General features: G+C 43.0%; 1 protein-coding gene across 4 annotated transcripts in view; it reads right to left on the bottom strand.

Moving 5' to 3' along the window:
* LOC135558769 (histone-lysine N-methyltransferase 2C-like) overlaps positions 1–18,327 on the bottom strand; it is a 160,710-nt gene extending 142,383 nt beyond the window's left edge. For all 4 annotated transcript variants that reach the window (XM_064992878.1, XM_064992879.1, XM_064992880.1 and 1 more), the window contains exons 1-3: positions 17,330–18,327; positions 13,171–13,362; positions 1,887–2,011 (exon numbers count right to left, since the gene is read on the bottom strand). In XM_064992878.1, the coding sequence (XP_064848950.1) occupies positions 1,887–2,011; positions 13,171–13,361 (316 nt within the window). In that variant the 5' untranslated portion in view covers position 13,362; positions 17,330–18,327. The remainder of the gene's footprint in view (positions 1–1,886; positions 2,012–13,170; positions 13,363–17,329) is intronic.
* Positions 18,328–19,103: the final 776 nt, after the last annotated feature.

Genomic DNA, 19,103 nt, shown 5'->3' with positions numbered 1-19,103 from the left:
AGTTACAGCCTTATTTTAAAATGTATTAAATTGTTTGTTTTTCATCAACCTACACACAATACCACATAATGCAAGAAAATGTTGAGAAATTCAGCAAATGTATATAAAAAAAAACATTTAATATCACACTTACATAGGTATTCAGACCCTTTACTCAGTACTTTGTTGAAGCACCTTTGTCAGCGATTAACAGCCTCGGGTATTCTTGGGTATGTCAATACAAGCTTGGCACACCTGTATTTGGGGAGTTTCTCCCATTCTTCTCTGCAGATCCTCTCAAGCTCTGTCAGGTTGGATGGAGATCCAGAGATCTGAAAAAAACGGTTGGGTTCAAGTCTGGGCTCTAGCTGGGCCACTCAAGGACATTGAGAGACGTGTCCCAAAGCCACTCCTGCGTTGTCTTGGCTGCGTGATTAGGGTTGCTGTCCTGTTGGAAGGTTAACCTTCACCACAATCTGAGGTCCAGAGCAGGTTTTTATTAAGGATATCTGTACTTTGTTCCATTCAACGTTCCCTCGATCCTGACTAGTCTTCCCAGTCCCTGCGACTGAAAAACATCCCCACAACATGATGCTGCTACCACCATGCTTCAACGTAGGGATGGTGCCTGGTTTCCTCCAGATGTGGTGCTTGGCATTCAGGCCAGAGAGTTCAATCTTTGTTTCATCAGACCAGAGAATCTTGTTTCTCATGGTCAGAGTCCTTAAAGGTATCTTTTGGCGAAGTCCAAGCGGGCTGTCATGTGCCTTTTACTGAGGAGTGGCTTCTGTCTGGCCACTCTACCATAAAGACCTGATTGGTAGAGTGCTGCAGAGATGGTTGTCCTTCTGGAAGGTTCTCCCATCTCCACAAAGGAACTCTAGAGCACTGTCAGAGTGACCATCAGGTTCTTGGTCACCCTGCCTGACCCCAATTGCTCAGTTTGGCCAGTCTTGGAAGTTCCATACTTCTTCCATTTAAGAATGATAGAGGCCACTGTGTTCTTGGGGACCTTCAATGCTGCAGAAATGTTTTGTTACCCTTCCCCAGATCTGTGCCTCGACACAATCCTGTCTCAGAGCTCTACAGACAATTCCTTCAACCTCATTGCAACCTCAACTATGGGACCTTATATTAACAGGTGTGTACCTTTCCAAGTCATTTCCAATCAATTGAATTTACCACAGGTGGACTCCAAGTTGAAGAAACATCTCAAGGATGATCAAAGGGTCTGAATACTTATGTAAATAAGGTAACGTAATGATGGGGTAGTGTGTGTAGATTTATGAGGGGATAAAAAAAAATACAAAAATAAGTTTAACGTTATAAAACGTGGAAAAGTGAAGGGGTCTAAATACTTTCCAAAAGCTGTGTATATATAGACAGGCCAAGTCCATGACAGCTCTGAGCTGTATGGGAACTGGGGGCAGGTCACGTGATGTACACACATAGAGAAGCATCTAAAATGGGCTGGTGGAGAGTGATGGGATTTTGAAAAGCTTTTAGAGGGCATTAGCCTTGGGCTCCCTCCTGCTCTGCACCTATCTATGCCAATCTCAGAACAGGGAGAGAGAGAAAAGGGGGAGAGGAGAAATACGGAGAGGAGAGGGAGAAAGTCAGATATACTCAGGAATTTTTGTGTCCAGTAAGAAGAAAGTCACAGGCAGTTTTGCGAGCCAATGATAACTAGCTTTACAACAATGACTGGAAGACTTCGGATATCCATCCATCCCTCCCTTCACTCTCCAGGATTGGGGGGTGGGGGAAACCACTCCACTGCCTCCTGAGAACTCCTATGAGACATCGTACACTTTGAGGAGCCAGGATGTGTCAGCTCTCAGCTCTGCTGGAGTTCAAAATAGGCTATATAGGTCTCACATACGGGAGGGACAGGAAGACTGACTCACCTGTTGCATCATGAGGGGGGCTCTCTGAGGTGGCTGCCTCCGTCCCATCCATGCTGCTGTCCTCCTCTTCCTCCTCCTCCTCCTCCTCCTCCTCCACCACAACCGCTCTCCCTCTTGCACGCCCCCTGAGAGAGCGAGCGAGAAAGAGAGAAAGACAAGGATGCAAACTTGTGAGGGCCCAAAAAGGTGACAAAATGTTTGCACGTAAACCTGCAAAGAATCTGTGTAAACAAGAAAATGTCCCAATCCTACCCATTTTGCCATGGCTTATGCCATGTTCTCATGCTATCGGAGTGACTCATAACAAAATCAATGTGGGCCCCATGCAAAGCCATTTTTTGAAATTTTAGATTCTCCCCGTCTAGTTTTTATTAATTAGAGGAAACACTGTACAATGTAAAAAGCTATACTACAGAAAATAGCTGACTTGCTCATATCCAAAGGCCGACCTGTGATTTGCCAGTTAGAATGTAGAAAATAATAAATGCAAAAGGATCTGCATGACAATGATGTGCATTTTGATTGTACAGTAAGAGGAAAACACACTAGGCCTATAGGAAACCATCTTTAGCCTACTCTTCAGACAACTTTACACACAGTCTACACACTCTTCCTTCCTTACACACACACACACACTTCCTTCACTCTCCCGCACACACTGCTCCCAAAAGTTAGCCACCAAAACAGAATGACAAACACCAGATTCATACATCATCTTAAAATGACATTGATTAGGCATATGCATCCTACCTTTGAAGCATCTGAGTAGGCTATCTATCCCTCTGTTTTTCTTGTGCCATCCAAATGTGTGCAGAGACCAGGTGTACCATGTTACCTGGCTTGCTAGTTAACATATCCCAGTAGACTGCAGTATTCCATGCATTTCTCTCTCCTGTACTTGACCCAAAGGACAAAGTACTCTGCTTGTACTTCGTAGGTTGGTTCGGGTCTGTACCGCGCACCCTTCTTTCTGCCTCGCTTCATCTCACCATCCGCCCTCTTCCAGTCCTCAGACATGATGACTGGAACTTCAGGTAACTCAGTATCAAGCCGTCGCTGCTGCCATGCTCCCTTCTTTCAGCACCTATATACTCATCTGGAAACTGGTCATCTCTGTATACCCGTTGCAAGACCAACTGGTTGATGCTTATTTATAAAACCCTCTTAGGCCTCACTCCCTCCAATCTGAGATATCTACTGCAGCCCTCATCCTCCACATACAACACCCATTCTGCCAGTCACATTCTGTTAAAGGTCCCCAAAGCACACACATCCCTGGGTCGCTCCTCTTTTCAGTTCGCTGCAGCTAGCGACTGGAACGAGCTGCAACAAACACTCAAACTGGACAATTTTATCTCAATCTCTTTATTCAAAGACTCAATCATGGACACTCTTACTGACAGTTGTGGCTGCTTTGTGTGATGTATTGTTGCCTCTTCCTTCTTGCCCTTTGTGCTGTTGTCTGTGCCCAATAATGTTTGTACCATAATGCTACCATGTTGTGTTGCTACCATGCTGTGTTTTCATGTGTTGCTGCCTTGCGATGTTGTTGTCTTAATTCTCTCTTTATGTAGTGTGGTCTCTTGTCATGTGTGTTTCGTCCAATATTTACATGACCGTTCAAAAGTTTGGGGTCACTAAGAAAGGTCCTTGTTATTGAAAGAAAAGCACTTTTTTGGTCCATTAAAATAAAATTGATCCGAAATAGAGTAGACATTGTTAATGTTGTAAATGACTATTGTAGTTGGAAACAGCTGATTTTTTATGGAATATCTACATAGGCTTACAGAGGCCCATTATCAGCAACCATCACTTCTGTGTTCCAATAGCACGTTGTGTTAGCTAATCCATGTTGATCATTTTAAAAGGCTAATTTATCATTAGAAAACCATTTTGCAATTATGTTAGCACAGCTGAAAACTGGCTGAGAGAGGCTGGACTGAGGGCTTGTAGGCCTATCGAAAGGCAGGTCCTCACCAGACATCACCGGCAAAAACGTCGCTGGACAAGACAGGACTGGCAAAAAGTGCTCTTCACTGAGGAGTCATGGTTTTGTCTCACCAGGGGTGAGTCGGATTCGCGTTTATCGTCGAAGGAATGAGCGTTACACCGGCGCCTGTACTCCGGAGAGAGTTCGATTTGGAGGTGGAGGGTCCGTCATGGTCTGCGGCAGTGTGTCACAGCATCATCGGACTGAGCTTATCGTCATTGCAGGCAATCTCAAAGCTGTGTGTTACAGGGAAGACATCCTCCTCCCTCATGTGGTACCCCTCCTGCAGGCTCATCCTGACATGACCCTCCAGCATGACAATGCCACCAGCCAAACTGCGCATTGTGCGTGAATTCCTGCAAGACAGGAATGTCAGTGTTCTGCCATGGCCAGGGAAGAGCCCGGATCTCAATCCCATTGAGCACGTCTGGGACCTGTTGGATCAGAGGGTGAGGGATGGGGCAATTCTGCCCAGAAATGCCTGGGAACTTGCAGTGCCTTGGTGGAAGAGTGGGGTAACATCTCAAAGCAAGAACTGGAAAATCTGGTGCAGTCCATGAGGAGATGCACTGCAGTACTTAATGCAGCTGGTGGCCACACCAGATGCTGATTGTTACTTTTGATTTTGACCCTCCCTTGTTCCAGGACACATTATTTCATTTCTGTTAGTCACATGTCTGTGGAACTTGTTCAGTTTATGTCTCAGTTGTTGAATCTTGTTATGTTCATACAAATAGTTACACATGTTAAGTTTGCTGAAAATAAACGCAGTTGACAGTGAGAGGACGTTTCTTTTTTTGCTGAGATGTATGCACTGCTCAAAAAAATAAAGGGATCACTTAAACAACACAATGTAACTTCAATGTAAGTCAATCACACTTCTGCAAAATCAAACTGTCCACTTAGGAAGCAACACTGATTGACAATAAATTTCACATGCTGTTGTGCATGGGGAATAGATAACAGGTGGATATTATAGGCAATTAGCAAGACATCCCCCAATAAAGGAGTGGTTCTGCAGGTGGTGACCACAGACCACTTCTCAGTTCCTATGCTTACTGGCTGATGTTTTGGTCACTTTTGAATGCTGGCGGTGCTTTCACTCTAGTGGTAGCATGAGATGGATTCTACAACCCACATAAGTGGCTCAGGTAGTGCAGCGCATCCAGGATGACACATCAATGCGAGCTATGGCAAGAAGGTTTGCTGTGTCTGTCAGCGTAGTGTCCAGAGCATGGAGGCGCTACCAGGAGACAGGCCAGTACATCAGGAGACGTGGAGGAGGCCGTAGGAGGGCAACAACCCAGCAGCAGGATCGCTACCTCCGCCTTTGTGCAAGGAGGAGCACTGCCAGAGCCCTGCAAAATTACCTCCAGCAGGCCACAAATGTGCATGTGTCTGCTCAAACGGTCAGAAACAGACTCCATGAGGGTGGTATGTGGGCCTGACGTCCACAGGTGGGGGTTGTGCTTACAGCCCAACACCGTGCAGGATGTTTGGCATTTGTCAGAGAACACCAAGATTGGCAAATTCGCCTCTGGCGCCCTGTGCTCTTCACAGATGAAAGCAGGTTCACACTGAGCACATGTGACAGTCTGGAGACGCCGTGGAGAACGTTCTGCTGCCTGCAACATCCTCCAGCATGACCGGTTTGGTGGTGGGTCAGTCATGGTGTGGGGTGGCATTTCTTTGGGGGGCCGCACAACCCTCGATGTGCTGGCCAGAGGTAGCCTGACTGCCATTAGGTACCGAGATGAGATCCTCAGACCCCTTGTGAGACCATATGCTGGTGCGGTTGGCCCTGGGTTCCTCCTAATGCAAGACAATGCTAGACCTCATGTGGCTGGAGTGTGTCAGCAGTTCCTGCAAGAGGAAGGCATTGATGCTATGGACTGGCCCGCCCGTTCCCCAGACCTGAATACAATTGAGCACATCTGGGACATCATGTCTCGCTCCATCCACCAACGCCACGCCACGTTGCACCACAGACTGTCCAGGAATTGGCGGATGCTTTAGTCCAGGTCTGGGAGGAGATCCCTCAGGAGACCATCCGCCACCTCATCAGGAGCATGCCCTGGCGTTGTAGGGAGGTCATACAGGCATGTGGAGGCCACACACACTACCGAGCCTCATTTTGACTTGTTTTAAGGACAAAGTTGAATCAGCCTGTAGTGTGGTTTTCCACATTCATTTTGAGTGTGACTCCAAATCCAGACCTCCATGGGTTGATCAATTTGATTTCCATTGATAATTTGTGTGTGATTTTGTTGTCAGCACATTCAACTGTGTAAAGAAAAAAGTATTTAATACGAATATTTAATTCATTCAGATATAGGATGTGTTATTTTAGTGTTCCCTTTATTTATTTTTTGTTATGTACATACATACACACACAAATAAAATACTAGTGAATTTCCATAGCGGACACTAACTAAATGTTAACAAGCGCACGCTAACATTAATTGCAAGGACAGGCAAACCCTCAACCTTCATATCGGAGCAGCGGTACAATTAACAGTTGAGAAATAAAAATAGCTATTTTTAAAATCTGGCTACGAGCACATATATCCTACCAACGGGACATTTAATCCTGTAATATATTATGTTTCACTGAGTCGTGGCTGAACGACGACATGATTAATATACAACTGGCGGGTTTTCAGCAGGATAGAACAGCAGCCTCTGGTAAGACAAGGGGCAGCGGCCTACGTATATTAATAAACAACAGCTGGTGCACAAAATCTAAGGAGTTCTCGAATTTCTGCACGCCTGAAGTAAAGTATCTCATGATAAGCTGTAGACCACACTATTTACCGACTTGCCATAACTATAGTTTGTTAACAAGAAATTTGTGGAGTGGTTGAAAAACAAGTTAATGACTCCAACCTAAGTGTATGCAAACTTCCGACTTCAACTGTAAGTAAGCTGTAAGGTCTACACCTATTGTATTCGGCATATGTGACAAATGCAATTTGATTTGATTGGAGAGGAGGCAGAGCGCACGTTAAGCTTTCCTGAATAGGCCTAATTGGGCCTGCTTGGGGGATATGTGGCCACATTATTATAAGACAACTTGGGAAATTGTTGAGACGCTACAGAAAGCGCATCTCAGTATCAGAAGTAAAAATACAGCCAGACTTGCCAAACACTGACCCTTTCTAGACCTAATAAACTGTTGAGAGTAGACCCACAACTGAAAGGGCATTTGCGCAGTTATTCAAATAGCATTTTCACTGCAGCCTATTGTAGAATTTTGTAACAATAATGCAATTATTCATTGCATTGTGGTGTTGTAGGCTAGCCTACATAGGATGATTGTACTGTCCCTAAACAAGATCAATAGGGGAGCTTTTTGAGCAGCGTGCATCACTGTTATTTCATGTGCAATGACACACCTGGCCTCTCCTCTGCCTATCAGCTATACTCTACAAATATTATTTGTTCTTGTGGATTCATATTGAAAATTTGTGCAACTTTGAATGATTTTGTGTGTGGTATGATTGCTAGTTAGCCTATTGCAGATCTGGACAAACAGTAACGGTTAGCAGGCATAGGTGTGTTGCGACGGCCAACACAGCACCGATTGAAACGCTGCTCGTCCAATCAGCATACAAACAACCAGTTAAAAAAATGTTTAAAGCATTATTTTGTAATGGGATTGTTTTTGGGAGCTGAGAGAAAGGTTTGCCGTTTTAAAGCTAGTTTTCTGCAATTCTATGCATTTTGGCTAGAGTGATGTTATTAGTCCGCTAAATTAATTTAGAATGTTATATTATCCCTGACTGTTAATCTTTTATTTTGGCGATTGTTAGTTCTCAAAGACCTTGAAAAAAGATATAAGGACCGCGTAAAAAACTGCAACCCTAATGGGTTCTTCACACAACAATTTCCTGTGTGTATCAAGAATTTTCCACCACCCAAAGGACATCCAGCCAACTTGACACAACTGTGGGAAGCATTGGAGTCAACATGGGCCAGTATCCCTGTGGAATACTTGACACCTTGTACAGTCCATGCCCCAACGAATTGAGGCTGTTCTGAGGGCAAAAGGGGAGGGTGCAACTCAATATTAGAAAGGTAGTCCAAATGTTCGGTATATGCAAAGGTCAATTATAGTTTCTACATACTTCACATCTGGTTTTAGTCATTTAAGTTAACAATGAAAGCATTTTTGTTTTACATTGTTTGGACTTGGGCAACCCGAAAAGAACGCTTCGGCAGCCCGCCCAAGGATTACAACGGCAGAAAAAAAAAACATGACCGATTCTTAAAAAGGGAAGCACTGAGGCCGTTGGGCAAGGAAAGGCAAAGTAGGAGGAGTGGTGCGGTAGAATATGGGTACAAGCTGCTGGTACCGTGGTGGGCAACGAGAGGGCAAGAATGAGGAGCATGATTCTCCCTCCCTGCTTTCAATGAGCTTGAATGTACCAACATCAACATCAGACAGAAACCTGGTAAACATTCAATATTATAAACTGAGTGGTTTGAGAGCTGAATGCTAATTGGCTAACAGCCGTGGTATATCAGACCGTATACCACGGGTATGACAAAACATTTATTTTTTTACTGCTCTAATTACATTGGTAACCGGTTTATAATAGAAACAAGGCACCGAGGGTTTTTGATACATGGCCAATATACCACGGCTAAGGGCTGTGTTCAGGCTCTCCTCTCCGCATTGGAACAGCCCTTAGCCGTGGTATATTGGCCTGGTCATATACCACATCTCAGGGCTTATTGCTTAAATATAGATTGATAGTAGCTGGCGAGATCATCCAAACAAGAACTGTGAGGTAAATATGTAAATATGTAATTGAGAATGCCTAGGACTGGGATATCGTCTTTCCAACTAAATTCTCCCATCATAGATCAAACCAGGGAAGCATATGAGAAGCAAAGCCAAGCCCATTACTCTCAGTCCTCAATGGTATGACACAATTATTATGGCCTAATCGAAATGTAACTGCTGAACATAAGCAAGCCACATTTTAACCCAATGGGAGAATACATCACGTAAAAACAAGCCAGTGATTTATAACACGACAAAACACAAACATGCGTTGATCAATCTGGATGATGAGAGTTGTAATATGGCCAGAGGTTGTGCTTCAGACAGACACAAGCTGGAAATGAACAGAAAGGCCATATTACTTCAGCTACTTAGTACAATCAGAAGGACATTGAACCCGTCAGTTTTATTGTTATTGTCCATCCCTGTATTTTTGTGAAGTGTATACGGGCCTACAGACCTGGACTAGCACGCAAAACATGTATTTGGATAATATATTCACTTAATCAGGTTAAAATCATTAGGCTACCACCTCCTAAACAAGCTGCTGGTCAATGACTCTTGTCCAACTACCAGTGGAAGGCGGACGGAAGAAAATTCAGCATTTTATGCTTCTCACAATAGATGGAATTTGGCCCTACTCAGATCACACTCGACCTCCTGTTGAGTGGCTCAAGAGACTTTACTACACGTCTCACACCATCACTAGCCTACCCCACCCTTCACCTCGCACACCATCACTAGCCTACCCCACCCTTCACCTCGCACACCATCACTAGCCTACCCCACCCTTCACCTCGCACACCATCACTAGCCTACCCCACCCTTCACCTCTCATACATCACTAGCCTACCCCACCCTTCACCTCTCATACATCACTAGCCTACCCCACCCTTCACCTCTCATACATCACTAGCCTACCCAACCCTTCACCTCTCATACATCACTAGCCTATCCCACCCTTCACCTCTCATACATCACTAGCCTATCCCACCCTTCACCTCTCATACCGTCACTAGCCTACCCCACCCTTCACCTCTAGGCTCCTCTGATGACAACTTACCTGTAAGTGACACTAGTGCAGAGTTAAAGACACAGATAGTTGCTACAGTCAAAACTCAGACCTGCAAACAAGGTGATGTACCTTTTCCTCTTTTTATTGAAATGAACAGTCTGCAGAGAAAAGTAAACAAACATCAATGGAGAGTGCATAAACAGAGCACACACACACAAGGAGAGATTTGTCAGTGTCAGGATCCTCCAGTAGTTCTGTCTTAACCCAATCTGAGGGCCACGTCGAGGTGATAATTGTCATGGATACAAATTAAACGGCACCACGTACAGTGAGCCCACTAAGTGGGAAGAGCAAACAGTCTAAATGAGAGAAGCCAGCATTTTGCGGGGGTAGTGGGGAGGATGCAGGGGGAGGGGGTAATTTTCGATGCCACTGGAGAAAAGAACACACACGTCGGCCAGTTTGCCAAGTCAACTCCTCCCTCCAAATGACTTCCTACTCCAGATAAGCAGCAACAAGATGGAAGACTAAATGTCACAGTTCAAGACTCTGCATTGGGCAGGAAACAGTGAAGCAAAAAAAAGCCAAACCAACAGAAAGTACCAAATCAATAAATGATTAGTGAAGTAGACACTAGATAGCCCTGATCTTTATTTCTGTAATGAGGTCTCGTCATGGCAACACATATTTAAGCAAGTCCATAAGGCCCAAAATAAGCCCAGCTCTAACAGTGACGAGAGCTCCATAATGTTGTAACCCACGATCTCAAAGCCCAGGAGCATCCCAGTGATGACGGCACGGGGGTGTAGAGTAGACAGACACCAGGATAAATTTAAAAATGCATTGCTGTTCCCAGACATATCCAGCTCCTCTCTCCCTCTGTCACTGTCTGATAGGAGAGAGGCCGTAAGGGGCTTCTCTGGTGCCCAACGTCTACAGCAGATAGATACGTCTGTTTGAGTAAAGATAGATACGTCTGATGTAAATTAATGTCTGATATCAGCCATATTCAGAAGATTGGTAGTACATACACACGAGCCATAAAGTCAACCTGTATTAAGTTGATGATGCATCTGATCTGACCTACCTTCACTGGCATGGAATATCACTCTCCACAATTACCAGGGCTTTCTGATTATTCACCAAGGTATTAATGATAAATACACTTTAAGAGCAACGGGTACATAAGAATATCTGACATTTAGGTCTAGTACAGTAAACTGTATATCGTCATAACCCTGTCTGTGACCATTCCGAACGTGCTGTGCCTATAGCGCAGTGCCCTTATGCTCTCATGTAGCCTTCGAAGTGTAGTCTTTTCCTTTGACTTTTCTTGAAATGGCAAAAAACCTTAAAGGTCTGGAACATCCAACTCCCCAACTTCTCCCCATGATCCCACCACCAGGAGAGAGAAAAAAAAAAGAGGTTGAAAATAATGCTGTGGTAAGTAGTTCCAGCTCTCAGGGAGCCGACAAGAAAACCTGGAACAGATTTCCCTATTCTGGAATGGAGTGGTGGATGACTGGGTGATTCTACGCAGTATCCAATTAGTCAACAAAATGTCTAACTTCTAAGAGAAGCCTTCGGTGTCCTATTTACATCAAAATAGTGCCCAGCTGATACATGCTGCAAAGACAATACAGTATCACTAGATCTAGACTACATTTGTTCATTCTCCTGATATGAACACTTCAAATCTTAGTCTTCTTACAAAAACAGCATGCTAGTATTGAGTCATTTGAGATGTATTCAGCAAGCTTCCCCTCCCCCTCGATGAAAGGTGCTGCCTGAGACACAAGTATCGGTAATAATGCATACTTCCCTCCACCGTCCCATGGGTCTTTAGCATTATCACCGCCAAGAGTGTCCCAGAAAACTGATGCACTCTCTCTCATACAAATCCAACTGACCATAATAAACACACTGATAACCTGACCAGCCGTCCACTGCTTGATTCTGGAACAAGGGAGACCTTGGAAAGAACCAAGTGAGGATGCCCAGCGCATGCTGGGAAATACAGCCCAACCATATAGCAGACATAGGCTATGTATTCCTTGGATCACTTGCATGCTATAAATAATAGGGCAAATGACATGTTGACCTACACTCATGCTTTGCCACTCCCAACAACCAACCTATCAGCTAATTCGACCTAGACCGGGAATTCTCGGCTGTCCTTATAGCCATGGCATAAACATATCATTTGGATAATTGATTGATAATAGATTGCTCACACACACCATTTCCTTGATATCCTAATATGGTGACCCCAGATCAAATTAGTCAGAGTTAGATCAATTGTAGGCATCATATTACACAGCTCAGCTCTCTGAGCTGCATTATGTGTTGCCATGGATATAACAAATGAGGCAGGTTGGTACTGCTGCATGCAATAAAACCGTGGAAAGGGTTTGTGCTTGAGTTACCTGTATTTATAAATGTGTTTAGCCCCCTATGCATAGAGTAGCTCTGGATAACGGTCTGCAAAATGAGATCTTTGCCTGATGAACAGATTTGGATAGTATCTGTGTAATGTTTAAACACATTTTGGGGAAGGGGAATAGAACACCACAGTATGAGTCATAACACCAATAAAACTCAGAGGTTAAACTGGGAAATGGTTCCAATCGTCTTTCTACCATTCATTCTTCCCATAAGGGATTTTAGAAACACTTACAATAAGAGCTGTGTTTCGTGTAGGCTTACCCTGATGTGACGTTTTGATAAGTGTAAATCTCTCTAGGACAAGGTGACTTTGATCAATATATTCGCCTGTGATTACACCCCAAAAATGAAAGCCATAGTAGAAGGTAATTAGCAAATCATAAAGAACTATAAATACTATGATGATATGGGTGAGACTGCCGAATCGAGGCAAAGGTAAGAATATTTGGATTAACTATCTAATGTTAATTCAAATGTAGTAATGAATAAATTGGCTACATTTCTTTAAATTGACTATTCCGTGAACTGTCTTGTTTATTAAGTTTTAAATTGACACAATACCTGTTAGCAAAGGGGTCAGCTAGAGATAACATGCAGGAGCTTGCAGGGATTTGTAGTTTTGCATGACGTCTAATTTGATGCTAATTACCATTTTCAAATCTGAGCAAATATAGAGACGAATATATTGATAAAAGTGTCAGCTTGTCTGAGAGACATTTACATGGTTATCAAAAAGTCACACCAGGGTAAGCTTACACGAAACACAGCCCTTATTTTAAGTATTTCTAAAATCCCGTATGGGGAAAAAGTAATGGTGGAAAAACAATTGGAACCGTTTCCGCTTGGCCACTAGGTTTTATGGGTATTATGACACCTCCACTGTGGGGCTCTATAGCCACTTGAATAGCTTCCAGTTCTAACACCACAAACAAAACGCAGACTAAGTTCACAGAAGAATAAGTTATAGTGTTTGTGATGACTCAGGCAAGTCTATGTGCACTGTAAATTACCAATAGAATTGTGAAGATATGGATGGTAAACATACTTCTTCCTGGTCTTGGATGTGGGTGGCGCCTGGGGTGCAATCGTGGTGGTGGTGGCAGCATCCTTGCGCGGCCTGCCCCTGGGGCGCTTGTCTGTCTGGGCAGGGCTTCCTGTGGACGTGGCCCCTGCACTGCCGGAGGTCAGCGAGGGTCCCTGGTCAGAGGGCTCCACAGTCTTATCCTCTGATGACATTCTTCTCGAAGGGAAGAAGAGAGAGGCATCAGTGCACAATCATGCCTGTTTGAATATGTGGTTTGGTTACTTGACGTACTTTGGAATCAGTGTATGAATAAGATGTGCCGGACAAGTTATCACATTGCCTTGATCAAATGTTGAATCTATTCTACACAATTGATTATTAAAAAAGGGTCAATCTGCAGATGCTCTTCCATTTTAGACATAATTTAATGTACCCATTGATTCTTGAACAGAAATGCCTCAACTGTCGTACCCCATCAGAACCCAAAATATAACCTTATTTTACTCCAATGTTTATAAACAAAGTACACTGAACAAAAATGTAAAACGCAACATGTAGTGTTGGTCCCATGTTTCATCAGCTGAAATAAACCTTTTCCATACGCACAAAAAGTATATTTCCCAAATATTGTGCACAAATTTGTTTACATCCCTGTTAGTGATCATTCATATTTTTCCAAGATAACCCATCCACCTGACAGGTGAAGCATATCAAGAAGCTGATTAAACAGCACAATCATTACACAGAAGCACATTGTGGTGGGGACAATAAACAGTCACTAAAACATGTCGTTTTGTCACAACACAATGACACAGATAACTCAAGTTGAGGTAGCGTGCAATTGGCATGGTGACTACAGGAATGTCCACCAGAGCTGTTGCCAGAGAATTCAATGTTAATTTCTCTACCGTAAGCCACCTCCAATGTCATTTTAGAGAATTTGGCAGTACATCCAACTGGCCTCACAACCGCAGAACACGTGTATGGCATTGTGTGCGTGAGCAGATTGCTAATGTCAACTTTGTGAACAGAGTGCCCCATGGTGGCAGTGGGATTACAATATGGGTAGGCATTAGTACGGACAATGAGCACAATTGCATTTTATTGATGGCAATTTGAATGTACAGAAATACCGTGATGAGATCCTGAGGCCCATTGCCGTGCCATTCATCAGTCGCCATCACCTCATGTTTCAGCATGACAACGCATGGCCCCATGTCACATGCATCTGTTCATAATTCCTGGAAGCTGAAAATGTTCTTCCATGGCCTGCATAAATCACCAGATGTGTCACCCATTGGGCACGTTTGGAATGCTCTGGATGCTCGTGTTCCAGTTCCCACCAACTTCGCACAGCCATTGAAGAGGAGTTGGACAACATTCCACAATCAACATCCTGATCAACTCTATACGAAGGAGATGAGGACTGGTTCTGATCCACACCCCTACTTTTTTATGATGCATATCTGTATTCCCAATCATGTGAAATACATGGACTGATTTCTTTATATGAACTGTAATTCAGTAAAATCTTTAAAATTGTTGCATTTATATTTTTCTCCAGTATAAATCAAAACATGGTTAAAACACATTTGTCATAGTCAGTTCTGGCACCCATAGCTCTCTTTGAATTTGAGAGTGGTTACATTTCTCCAGACCCAACCTTCAGCTTATTACCAAAACAGGGGTGGCATATCTTTTTCCTGATATGATACTTGAGGAAATGCCTAAAACTTACCTCTGACCTTTCTACGTGTCCTTCAAAATCACTTATCAGCTGAAGCAATGTTCAACCTATTCGACAGTGTTATCAATGTAAGAGTTCACATACCTACTCTCTCCTTTCCTGAGCTACCTACCATCACACTGTGACCTCATGTCTCTGTCTGGATGATCGTTCGTCCTTCGATGCCTTGCTTGTGTTCTTGCATTCCTCTCCTATCAGCCTCCGAAGTTGCCTCTACTTACCACTGAAATAAGCCTGCTCTATTTGTTTGTTCCACAGTGGATTAATTAGTTTGCTCCACTATGGTTCTCTGTTCAGTATCATATTGTAACAGTACGAGAGGACACACTGTAAACCAGTAGGCATATTTGTTTTATGACAAACACTGAGAACAAAAAGTCATAAGTGTATTGACTTTTCAGCTCAGCCTGACTGTCTGTTGAAGATGATGTCATCCCGATTTTTTTATGGGCTTGTCTGACACCCTGTTCTCTCAGACAGTTGAGGGACACTGCCAATGGGAGACTCTCTCTTCCGGCACACTATCTCTTCCTGGAACTAGCCTACTACACCGGATCCATGGTTGACTAGACAGGATGCAGCTAATGCCAGAAGTGCCTTATTTGACATTGTATGCATTCCTGCTAGCCATGACCAGGATCCATCCCTCCACTGCACAGTATACTGCTGTGTCATCAGGGGGACCTTAAACTGATTTTGAGATTGTAATGAACTAGCTACCTATGTGAGAGAGCGTCTTTTCCAAAACACAGCTTGATGTTATTCTGTGACTGAGTCTACATTTGACCTCTTGTGGCATCCAATGCCGTCTTTGTGTGGGAAGTTCAGCTAAGACTAGATGTAGTCAATGGGAGAGAAAAAACATAAATGACACAGTATCAACAAATTGAGCATGGGGTTGTTCCAAATCGTGTAGGTTGCTGCAAAATATGTAGACCCTAGATGAGCCCCCCTGATTGGCTGGTCTTTGGTAAGCCAATTGCCTAACGTCTATATTCCATTCCATTTCCAAAGGAAATCACAGCAGCCCTTAATGTGGTCTTTGTCATACACAAGCAAGTAGGCTGATACATTATGTGCCCTTGTCTGCCTATAGAGCAATAGGCTTGACAGCAAGTTTGAACAAATACAGGTTACAAACATAACAAATAGATAAAGTATGGATTCTGGAAAGAAAGATTCACTATAGCCCTACTCAGACTATGACCATAAGGAGGAGGCACAAGTGGGTGGCGAAAAGCTGGGGCGTGAAGTAGATCAATGACTGGATAAAAAAAGTGGTATAAAATAAAGTGTAGTGACCAAGTATAGTAAACAGACTAAATATATACACTTTAAAGTGAATATTAATGTTTCATATTAGTTTCCACAGAGAACTACATTAGCATGGAAGAACATTGGTTTCATAAGGCAGTGGGCACAGTTGGGTACCCCCAGACACACTGGGCTAGCTAGCTACCTTTGTTAAACTAGCGTACAGCACAAAGCAACTGCATGCTCAAGTCAGCCAAAACAAGCTAACCAGCTAGCCAGCCATCCTAGGTTCTTTGTAGTCTTTGTTAGGCTATTGCATGGCATTGCAAATGAGTAACAATATGATGTGCCTACTAATAGACTAGTGATATCCCACTTTGTGGGATACAGAGACATAAGATGATGATCAGGGTATTTGATTAATGATAAATGGGATGCAACTGCCTATATCGCCAGCCAAAGTATCTGAAAGACTAGTTAGCTAAAAACGGTAGGTAGCTACCATTAGCTAATTTAGCTGAGCCGTTGAACATGGGAGTTAGCGTTAGTCAACATCTACATAGTGTTGATATCCAGGGCTGCCTGATAGTTTTAACAATTAGCTAACATTAAACTTCAAAGTCAAGTCACTTTAGAAGTCATGCATGATTCCACAGCTACCTACCCGGTAGCTAACGTTAGCTAACTAGCGTGTGGAGAAAAGGTTTTGGCTAGCAAATCAACTAGCTAGAGCTAACTCGCTACATTTCCCAAATACAAAAGTTTGCCAACTATGTAGATAGCTATCTAGTAAACTAGATGGTTATCTAGTTTAGTTAGCATTATGTTTTGTATGAGACGACCTCCAAAATAAATATACAGAGATCAAAACGAGCGTAGCTAACTTAGCTGGTCAACTTCTAGTTGTTAGCTAACAGGTTCGCTAGGTACATAACATTACAGTATACAGAATCAACAGCGGTGATTCACAGCACACGTTAGCCTTGCATTTAGCCACAACTGAATCATTTAAGTGTCTAAATGTATTTTCTAGCAGAAATTCGTCTAGTTTGGCTGATTCACTGTGTCGAAGAACGGACCAAACAAGGCGGCGGAAAAACACTAGGCTCGAGCGGCCGCTGCAAATCCGAGAATTATGTAGCAAGCGAGTACATGAAATAGCTAGCTAAAATAACTTACCTTCAAAATTATGAATAGTAGGTTATCTTCTTCATGTCCAAAATTGTAAGAGATATATAGTTATATCACTTTGTAGTGTATTTTTGAGGAATAATGATATCGCCAACTGTCACTCAGCTAGTTAACGTTAGATAAGTTAGCTAGCTCAGTCTTCTGTTCTGTACGAGAAGTAGCTAACTAGCTAGGTGGCCACGCCAATGTTAGCTACGAAAGCAATACCACCGCTGTTAAAAACAAAGCATGAACGCATACACCAATACTCCGATGTTTAACATCACCCATTTGAAAAAAGGATGCAAAATGTAAATCCAGTAGAGATCAGCTTCATTGCAAACGCATGATGGATCACTTTCTTTTCTCCAAATGACAGCTGTCGTCGCACAAATAAAATGTTCAGCTAACTGCCACACTTAATCCTTTTACTAACTATTATTATAGGGGGGAGATGTAGCCAATATCCACGATCCAAAACAGGCACAAATTCCAAGTGGTCTTCTTCAAAAAAAATAATCACAAAATCTTCACGAGAAAGCCAATACTTTGGACAAAAATAACCGATGCAAAGGCTAGTTCCTCGAGCTCGCTCGCTGGCTCACGAGCGTTGCCAACTGGTTCTATTTTGTTCAGCCGCGGCAGAAAGACGCCTCAGCTGGCGAGCCGGAAACACTAACACGAGTGTTCAGATAAACAAAAACACTTTTTTTTACTCTAGCTATGTCAAAAAACACGAAATGGCGAGTTCTACCTGGTCAAAATAATTAAAGTTGTATCGTACTCTTTACGGTGGCCATGTTTAAGTAACACAAAATAATAACTCCCGACTGTAGGACTCCCAAAAATATAGGTCGAAAATATCGTTGCATAAATCGAAGCGATACACTTGGAGATGTAATGGTTTCTAATAATATTTTACTATTTTCACTTGTATTAGAAATCAAAACTGCAAATGAAGTTAAATGCAATATCCATAGGTTTATAAAACAATTTCTTGAAAATACTCCCTGACCCTGCGGAAGAATATGGGCATTTAATAAATACAGTAAAGTGTATCGGTTACTTCTAAAATGCGGAACTCTGAGCTCATCCTGTGGAACGGACTGCAGTAGGCCTTGTGATTTAAAGGGCAATTCCGCCAATTGTCAGCCTCATATGAATCATATCATAAGTCGTTTTTTGGGGTATCTGTATTTTACTTTAATATTTATATTTTTGCCAACTTTTACTTTCACTTCAAACCAAATCAAATTGTATTAGTCACACGCACCAAATACAACAGGTAGACCTGCATACTTACAAGCCCTTAATTAACCAACAATGCAGTTTTAAGAAAATATCCCCAAAAAAGTAAGCGATAAGAACAACAAATGATTAAAGAGCAGCAGAAAATAACAATAGAGGGGGCACCGGTGTCGAGGTAATTGAGGTAATATGCACATGAAGGTAGAGTTATTAAAGTATCTATGCATAGAAAGCAATTTGATTAGCTGTTCATGAGTCTTATGCCTTGGACGTTGGAGCTATTTAGGAGCCTCTTGGACCTAGACTTGGCACTCCGGTACCACTTGCCATGCGGTAGCAGAGAGAACAGTCTATGACTAGGGTGGTTGGAGTCATTGACAATTTTTTAGGGACCTTTCTCTGACACCGCTTAGTATAGAGGTCCTGGATAGCAGGAAGCTTGGCCCCAGTGATGTACTACCTTCTGTAGTACCTTGCGGTCGGGGGCTGAGCAGTTGCCATACCAGGCAGTGAGCAACCCATCAGGATGCGCTCA

Source organism: Oncorhynchus masou, chromosome 17, assembly GCF_036934945.1.
Source record: "Oncorhynchus masou masou isolate Uvic2021 chromosome 17, UVic_Omas_1.1, whole genome shotgun sequence".
NCBI classification, from domain to species: domain Eukaryota; kingdom Metazoa; phylum Chordata; class Actinopteri; order Salmoniformes; family Salmonidae; genus Oncorhynchus; species Oncorhynchus masou.
Note: the sequence above shows the minus strand (reverse complement) of the source record. Positions and strands in the feature narration are given on the sequence as shown.